Source organism: Doryrhamphus excisus, chromosome 16 (assembly GCF_030265055.1).
Source record: "Doryrhamphus excisus isolate RoL2022-K1 chromosome 16, RoL_Dexc_1.0, whole genome shotgun sequence".
NCBI lineage: Eukaryota > Metazoa > Chordata > Actinopteri > Syngnathiformes > Syngnathidae > Doryrhamphus > Doryrhamphus excisus.
The window spans coordinates 5,945,620-5,954,579 of record NC_080481.1 but is presented as its reverse complement, the minus strand read 5'-3'; the positions used below and the strand labels follow the sequence as shown (position 1 = coordinate 5,954,579).

Sequence of the window (8,960 nt, the reverse complement as noted above, 5' to 3'; positions counted from 1 at the left end):
AACAATTGATTCAGCTGCAGTCGCACTGCCTGCTTCTTCCACTACGACTTGTTGCTGGATGAATTCACTGCTGTTAGGACTGAGTCTTCCTGCTGCAGTTGATATCCTCTGGAAGGTCTCATTTGCAGTTCTGGCATCAGCGAAAGTCATCCTCTTAAATCGGGGGTCAAGAGCAGCAGCATCTGCAAGGATGTGGTTTGATTCGACTCGACTGGAATCTAGTCGACATGCTTGCAGAAAGACCGTTGACCATGTCTTTTGCTGCCTGTGTTGATGCCCTCCTTCGGAAATCATTTGTGGCTCTTTGCAGTCGCCTAGCCAGCAGTATGACTTTGGAGGCTGTCACGTAGCTATAGTGACAAAAAAACATGTTACATGTACAACACGGTGCTGGAGCCTATCCCAGCTGTCTTCGGGCAAGAGGTGGGGTACAGCCAATCATAGGGCACATATAAACAAACAACCATTCCCACCCACATTGGACACACACCAATTAAGTGGCCAATTAACCTAGCATGTTTTTGGAATGTGTGAGGAAACCGGAGTACCCGGAGAAAACCCAAGCATGCACAGGGAAAACATGCAAACTCCACACAGAGAGACGGCCGAGGGTGGAATCGAACTCGGGTCAGCTGTGAGGTCTACGCACTAAGCACTCAACCGCTGATTAAACAGATATTCCTCATTTAGTATAAGGTAATTTGCATGCCTGCTATAGAATTCTACTGCAGAACAACACACCTTTCTGCACTGACTTCAACAGTGACCTCCTCAAATGGTTTCAAGATGGTGCACATATCCTGCAGTGTAGTCCATTCTTCTTGGGATAAAAGGCGGACTGGTGCATTGGTGATGGCTAGGGTGGACGTGATGGGATTTTTCATTCTTCATTTGGAGCTGTGTTTCCTTCAGTTTTTGTGCAGCCACTGTGCTTCTGTGGAAGTGTTGCACTGCCTCTTTCACTTTATTGATGATAGATTGTGGACCATTAAGGGCATCTCTGACCACAAGATTAATGGTATGCGCCAGACTATTATTTGAATAGCCTTAGTAATGTTTGCAGTATTGGCAGTTAAGCAGCAGGTGCTTGGTCAGGCAAAGATGTGGGCCCAGTGGTATCAGAGGCTGCTGTAGCGGTAGCTGTGGCTAGAGTGGTAGTAGCACTGGTATGACGTCTAGCACTACCCGATGTGGAGGCAGAAGAGGCACTGGTATTTTCAGAGACCGAGTTATCTGGCTCTCTTCTCACCTCCGCCACTCTTACTGTTGGATGTTGAGTTTTCAGGTGTCTGGGCAAATTATTTTTGGAGCCTGACTTAGAAGAAATACTTTAAAAGTATGTTTTTGAGAAGTAACTAGTAACTATAACTAATTACTTTTTTATCCAAGGACTTTGTTCATGTAAATGATGATGTGTTACTGCTGCTTCCTGAAGAAGAAAGAGGCTTATCAAAGTCTGTGGTCCAATCCAAAAAATGAACATCAAGTTCATGAATCCTACAGAAAAATGGATAAATACGTACTTGCTTATTTTTTTAAGAACCTTAGGAACTTCAGGCTGTAGTGGAATGTGTGACTAATACACGGAGCTATGCTTTATGCTAGCTTCTGTTGTAAATGCCGAGGAGTGACAAGTAGAGTGACAGTAGAGAGAGAGAGAGACAAAAACAACAGTAGCAAGAATTCCCATTACAACAACAATGACAAACAGGACTGCATCCGTTAAATGTTAATGATGACTAAGGGTCACAATGGAGATGACATCACTGAAATGAAACAGTCCAACTTACCAGTGGCAATAGTAACAATGAAGACATGAACCGTGATAGTAAACACAATTACAGCAATACAGTTACAGTAATTAAAATCTCACTGCTTAACATCATTATTACTGTAATAATAGCATAGCAATAGCATAAAGACATCAAGGATAAGATGGTAGATTGTGTAGAGAAGCACCCATGTACTGTGAGTGCACATATGGAGGTGTGTACTTCTGTTGGTGTGCATATTCATATATGTGTGCGTAAATGTGTTCATATGTGTGTGTGAATGTGTAATTGTCACTGAGAATGACAAAAGGAGAGGGGCTGCCTTCTACCACCCAGTAAACCCCGCCCCGCGCAGCCAGGTCAAGCACTCACCGGCAGAGATCCACCGGCCCTGTGGGTGCGGGCAAAGCCAGGGCCGACTCCCCAAGACCCGCCCCCGAAGCACCCCCCCGAAGAGACCAGGAAGGGGCCATGGAGTAGCAATCCCAACCAGCAACAGGGCGCCAGCAGGCCAGAAAAGAGCCACACCCCCGAGACCGGCGGGAGACCATTTAAAACAAAAGCACACACCGTGGACGTCCCTGGGTGGGGCGTCCGGGGCGTTATAGGGCGGGGGTCCCAGGGGTCCCAGACCCACAATCAGGCCCCGAGCCCAGGGAGATACGGACTGCCAAGGGATAGCACCACAGACCCCCCTCGACCACGGCGTCGGAGCTACAGCAGTGAGGCAGACAAAGGAGCGGGCGAGGGGGGGAGGCCCGCAAATGAGCAAGTGGAGGGGGCGCGCATGCGAGCAGAAAGGCAGCCCACCGCACCGGCTGACACCCGCTGGTCAGCTCACCCCCGGAGAGGAAGTGCCACAGCTCCAAGCCACAGGGAGGCCAAGCACCAGAGCCGAGGAGTCAAGACCAGCACTAGGCCACCAACGGACCTCATCATCCACCGGGATGCCCGACCTCCCCCTCTCCACCCACAGAACCGGCAGCGCACCACCCACGTACCGGAGAACCATCCCCAACGAGCCCTAAGACAGACCGTGGACGGGCAAAGACAAGGAAAGTGATGCAGCAGAGCATCGAGACCAGTGGTAGCAGAACCAAACGCCCGGGAGAGCATTGTCCCCCCCAGCAGGCCCGACTCTGAGGCGCATGCCCCCCACACGCCACCCAGGCCCCCGTCCCCACGAGCGAGATCAGGCCCCATCCCAACACACAGCCCGGTCCCCGCAGCAGCCACCACAGCGTAGCAACCCCAAGCCACCACCGCAGACTTCAGGCCACCAGCAGCATGGACTCCACTGCCCGGAGGTGCAAGGTGCGACCCAGGACAGACCAAGGGAGGTATCGCCAACCGCGCCCCCAGGGCAAACCCCAGCTACAGCTGGTTCCAGCGGGACCCTCAAGAAGGCTAGGCAGACCAGCCCAGGGCACCCCGAGCGAGCCGCCACGCCCCAGCAGCCAGCGGGTCAATCGAGGGGGTAGGCAGAAGGCTTTCCGGTCCAGCCTGCCACGCCTACACAAGCGACTCTAGCATCTGATGAGCGTATGACATTGCCAGAGGGAGGCCCATCATTGCCTGCGGCGTTACACGTGTCCCACAGAAGCAGCAAATCTTCCGGGTTATATCGCAGTATTTCGCCACCATGTCTTCCAATCACCGCCAGCACAAACCAGGCTGTGCAGAACAGCAGCAGCACACATTTCCTCTTGGTAGAAAGTATACTTTACAGGCCTGATTTCACCATGATGAGAACGTCCAACAAAACAAGCCTGTTGAAGCCCGATGAGCCCCTGGTCAGGATGCCTCCCTGGAGAGGGCGTCTGACCGGTTGTAGGCCTTGGGAAAGGCCCAGGATCCCTTGGAGAGGTTAAGTCTCCCAACTGGCCTGGGAACACTTTGAGATTCGCCGGGAAGACAGGGATTTGCCACCCGACTTGGGATAAGCGGAAGCAGATGGATGGATGGAAAATATCAGCAAACCCCAAATCCTTCTCCTTCCTGTTTGTCTGCTTTCAAAAGAGTCCAAAGTCATGCCTGTACTCCACATAGTTCAGTGACAGCTTGATACTTTCTTTGGGTGTGACATTTATGAGCTTTTTAGCCAAAAACTATGTTCCTAAGGGCTTGAAAAGACACCAGTTTTTCCAGTTCTTCAGAGACTGAAAGAAGGTGGTTGAACAAAAGGAAAGAGACCTCCTCTTTGATGTCTCTGCAGCCCATACTTGAAGTTTCTTGTATTTAAATGATCCACAATCTCATTACTCTTTTGCACAATAAATGTTTGCACATAAAAGATGTTCTGAACATCTTGGCTTCTATGTCCCAAGACCCACAAAGACCAAATGTACCGTTCCTGAAATGATCATCAAACTTGTCTTGTGCTGATGCATGGCGTTACTGTGCAACCACTGCAATGTCATTTTATTCAATTGCAGTTCAAATATCTGCCATTTGGGGTGTCGCTTGTGTTCTAGTAGTGATGGTGGGCCCCTGTGCCAAAGCAGTTGAGGACCCCTGTTCTCTCCATTGAATGTTACAGATAGTAAGGGAAATGTAGGAAAATGTATTATTCAGACTCCTGTAAACCCCTGCACCAGATTTAGCATTCCACAAGTATCCACCTATTTCAGCATTCCATACTAGACCATGACTTCAGTCAATATAGATAGGAATTCATCCTGGTTGTGGTTTTTGACGATTCCCGAAAGCACTTGTAGAACATTCCAGGGTGGGGCTGACATATATAAAGATGCTCCTTGTCGTGTTGTTGCCTCAAACATCAGCAAAGGTGACATCTCACAGTTGTTTGTTGTTGGCTGTCACTAACTTGGGATGATGATGATGATGATGTGCTTTATCCACAGATGGCATTTGATCTTCACTTTGTTTTCCTCCTGTATGTGATGAGTGGGCTGTTGACTGGAAGTGTAAGTAACAATCTGCAACGTTTGAAACACATCAGCAGGCTCTCTACTTCCGTCATGACATATTTTCTTCTCTCCCTCACAGCAATCTCAGTCTGATGATGGTCAGTGTCTCCATTCCACCTTCACGTCTACTCCTCATACCGTATGTGCTATTCATCTAAAGTGAGCACTGTTTTGCAGATGATCACTGTCCCGATGGATGGACCCAGTTGGACAAACGCTGTTACATCTTCAAAATGGAGAAGAGGGAATTTTCAGATGCAGAGGTACTACCACTGTTTCACACAGTCCTGGTGATGCTCCTTGAAACATTTCATGGTCAGACTAAACACACTAAACAATCTTCATAAGAAAAACATAATCCCTCTCGCGTGCCCGCGGTCTGCCCGGGGGCTGGGTATGCCCATAACGTCCAGGAGGAAACGCTTGTACCTGTGATCTCATGCTTTCAGTAATGACCCAAAGTTCACAATCAAAGGCGAGGGTAGAAACATAGATCCATCTATAAATTGTCTCTCCGCCATGACGGTCCGTCACAGCCACCTCGTTACGGCAGATGCTGCTCCAATCCGACTGGCAAGCTCACACTTCAGCCGTCTTCAGATGCGGGGAAAGTCCTCAACCTACCCTAATCCAGCTGAGAACCATCACCTCAGACTGAAACGCTGAAGGTCACAGCTCAATGAGGAACACATCATCTTGGATAAGCGAGATGAGATCCCAAGGCCCCCAAATTGGGAGAGGGGACACTTCATCCGTTCACTTGTGAGCCCTCATGGGGTGGCAGGGAGCCAGAGGTGTCACAAGTTCAAAGACGTGGATTTTTGTTGCGGGTTCGATGGTCCGTCCCAAATCCCAAATCCAGATTAAGATACTGAGGTTACTGAGAGTAGCCACATTCCCATTCTCTCAGTGGATCTATCTGCCTTTGCAAAGCCGAGAACTTCTCCAAGATGTTTTCCTTGTTGTGATTCATAGTCACAGTCCGAGTGCTAACGTCTACAGCACCAGGCCTGTTATTACGGTTCCGAATAGTGGACGTCTTCTATATCCTCCACAGACGCATGACCTTCCACTCCAGATCCAAAAACGCGCTGCTTTGTGATTATTGGCCTTACAAGTTATGTTGTTGGTGTTTTCTTTCTTTTGACATGTACATTTTTGGACTAAATGTGGAAATTAAAAAAAAATATTTAAACAAATGTTACTTCCAGCAACATGACAACATGTCATCAAACATGTTTGTGTCTCACTCGCTCACATTTTGTATTTGCTGAACCTTTGTGGCCGTGTTTAAGAGCTAATATGCTAATAATAAAGAAAAATAGTAATACAAAAATATGCTTGGACGGAGGCTGCACGGTGGTTGTGTGGTTAGCGTGCAGACCTCACAGCTAGGAGACCTCAGTTCAATTCCACCCCTCGGCCATCTCTGTGTGGAGTTTGCATGTTCTCCCCGTGCATGCGTGGGTTTTCTCCAGGTACTCCGGTTTCCTCCCCCATTCCAAAAACATGCTAGGTTAATTGGCCACTCCAAATTGTCCATAGGTATTTGTATTAAAGAATACAAATATAATATGTATACACTGTCTATAAAAGTGACAGCATGAGAACCATTGAACCTTGGAATTCTAGAATTTCTTAATCTTTTTTTTCCCACAAGCCATCTGACTTATTCCCCCTTCATCAAGGCCCGCCGGTGGTAACTTTTTCCGAAGTTCTACATGCAAGAACAGCGCATGTATGCGGAATATTCGCTCATATTTGACTTCTAGCAACGATTATACGCTATATGCCCCCCCCCCCCCAAAAGGCTGTTTGAGGCGGTGACGCCAACCTGATGTATGGCCACCTGAAACGGAGCAGTTAGCCGATATCAGCCAGACGCCCAACACCAAAATGGTTCCCAGTTTCACAGATACGCTGAACTAAACATGACTGTGGGATTATGAATGAGATGATTTGAAAGCCATTTACAGTACCTTGGATATTCACAGGGACGCCTCCTGGCCTATTTAGGCAGCGCTAGCTTGATGTGCTATTGTATAAAACAATTTGTACTTTGTTTTCTCTTGTCAGAGCGTCTGCAGAGTTCTTGGTGGGAATCTGGTGTCCATCCACAGCGCCCTGGAAAATGCAGTCGTTAAAGAACTCATTCGGAAAGGGTCTGCCGTGTTTGAAAATACCTGGATCGGACTCCATGATACTGTCCAGGTAAAACATTTGTGAAACAGATGTGTGGAGGACAGGAAGTGATGTTGAGTTTTAGGACAGTAGCCTTATTTTTATTTATTGTCATCGTTCACTGTTGTGAGATGATTGAAATCTGCAATAAGAGCTGTCTGGTGCTCGTCTCACCAAACAATTACTGACATCGAGTGACCAGTGTACAACGTTGTATTTGGATCTTAGTTCATTTCATCATTTTGTACTTATAATGCCTAATTTAGACAAAAAAGGCATAAATGTTGCTTAAACGTGCTGTTTTCCCCAAATAATAGGCTTATTCAACCACAAAACAGATATAATTTATTCATTATTGAATTTTAAAAAAAAACCCGAAAGTGAAGGAGTGGTGTTGGAACCGCCAAGTAGCGAGGGCGGACAGGTCAGAGTCACGATTGAAATGTGACGTTGTCTTGCAGGAGGGGGACATGATGTGGACGGATGGTTCACCCACTGACTACACCGACTATGGAGATGGAGAACCTAATGGTGACGACTGCGTTGAAGTGCAAGAGAAGGGTATACTGATTTGTCATTTCAAGTCAATGAATGGATGTTTGGGATTTCACTCATGTCATTCATCTGTGTGTGTGTGTGTGTGTGTGTGTGTTGGGCTTGTACTGCTGCAACATATATGAGGGTAATATTGTTGATATCACTAATTGGACTGTTTCCTTCCAGATGAGCAGTGGAATGATAGCAAATGCAATGAAGAGCATTCATTTCTCTGTGCTAAAGATGTGAACTAAAAGACCCCGTTGCTGTCATTTTACCTGCAAGGAGGAAAAACTGAAATTCTCGCCTTTTTGTTCTGGAATTATCATCTCTGTATATGGCTTTTCATCCCCTGGAATATTAGGCAGATACCTGGATATTGTCCACTGCTGTTAATAAAACATCATAGAACAGGGTGTCCAAAGTGCGGCTCATTTATACACTTTAACAAGAATTTTTTTTTTCAACAGGAAAATTAACAAGAATAAATATCAAAATGGTCGAGTGGTTAGCACGCAGGCCTCACAGCTAAGAGATCTGAGTTCGATTCCACCCTTTGGCCATCTCTGTGTGGAGTTTGCATGTTCTCCCCGTGCAGGCGTGGGTTTTCTCCGGGTACTCCGGTTTCCTCCCCCATTCCAAAAACATGCTAGGTTAATTGGCCATTCCAAATTGTCCATAGGTATGAATGTGGGTGGGAATGGTTGTTTGTCTATATGTGCCCTGTGATTGGCTGGCCACCAGTCCAGGGTGTACCCCGCCTCTCGCCCAAAGACAGCTGGGATAGGCTCCAGCACCCCCGCAACCCTAGTGAGGATATTAAGATATTATCAACATATTAAGAGAGGGAAAAGGCAATCGAACTAAAATAATACTTTTACCAATAATAATACTATGTGGAAGATTTTAGCAGCATAAAGTTGAAAGTTAAATTTCCCAATCAAAATTCGCCTTTCTTCATCATTTCTTTATCATTTCAATATTTGCTCCTGCTTGTCGCTGCACGGTGACAACTACGGGGTCAAACAGGACGAACGTTAACGCATGTTTGACGCACATCAAAACAAAAAGTTTGCCGTTAAAAGAAACTTCCACTAACTTTGACAGCCCCAGCCCCCATTGTATAGAATTAATGAGAATAAAGTCAAAATACGATTATGAGAAGACAATTTACAAAAAGAAAGTTGAAAGAGTTGGAAAATAATTTAAAAATCAGCAGAAATGAAAAAAAAAAAAAAACGATAGGTCCAATAGGAATGTAAAATCGAAACTTATGATGTACCGAGTTCGGAAAAAGCTGTGAGGGGAAGGCCGCTCTTCAAAGAGGGTATGGTGCTTGGAGCGCAGACGGCAAAAAACAAAGTTCTGCCCGTGGTTTGCTTTATTGAGTCCTATCCTCCTGTTCATGAGCGTCCCATCAGAATTTGAAGTCTAACAGTCGGCTGTGGTGAAGCAGGAACGGAGCAGACGCGGAGCGCCCAAGTTACAGGTCAATCTACATTCCTCAAATTGAAATAGTTGTCAAATTTTGAAAAAATGT

The 8,960-nt window shown here is 46.6% G+C and overlaps 1 protein-coding gene across 1 annotated transcript; it reads left to right on the top strand.

Annotated features, from left to right (window-relative positions):
* The first annotated feature begins 1,260 nt into the window (after window positions 1-1,260).
* LOC131104578 (galactose-specific lectin nattectin-like) lies at window positions 1,261-7,789 on the top strand. The gene is made up of 7 exons (XM_058051897.1): window positions 1,261-1,336; window positions 4,637-4,699; window positions 4,782-4,800; window positions 4,880-4,965; window positions 6,779-6,913; window positions 7,345-7,444; window positions 7,607-7,789. The coding sequence occupies exons 2-7, from the start codon at window positions 4,637-4,639 to the stop codon at window positions 7,672-7,674; spliced, it is 471 nt and encodes a 156-aa protein (XP_057907880.1). The 5' UTR covers window positions 1,261-1,336; the 3' UTR covers window positions 7,675-7,789.
* Window positions 7,790-8,960: the final 1,171 nt, after the last annotated feature.

Bases quoted from the DNA above. Each gene is read 5' to 3' on its own strand.
- LOC131104578 (XM_058051897.1), top strand. From the start codon at position 4,637: ATGGCATTTGATCTTCACTTTGTTTTCCTCCTGTATGTGATGAGTGGG. The intron at 4,966-6,778 runs GTACTACCACTG...TTCTCTTGTCAG, and splicing joins GGGAATTTTCAGATGCAGAG to AGCGTCTGCAGAGTTCTTGG. The intron at 6,914-7,344 runs GTAAAACATTTG...GTTGTCTTGCAG, and splicing joins GACTCCATGATACTGTCCAG to GAGGGGGACATGATGTGGAC.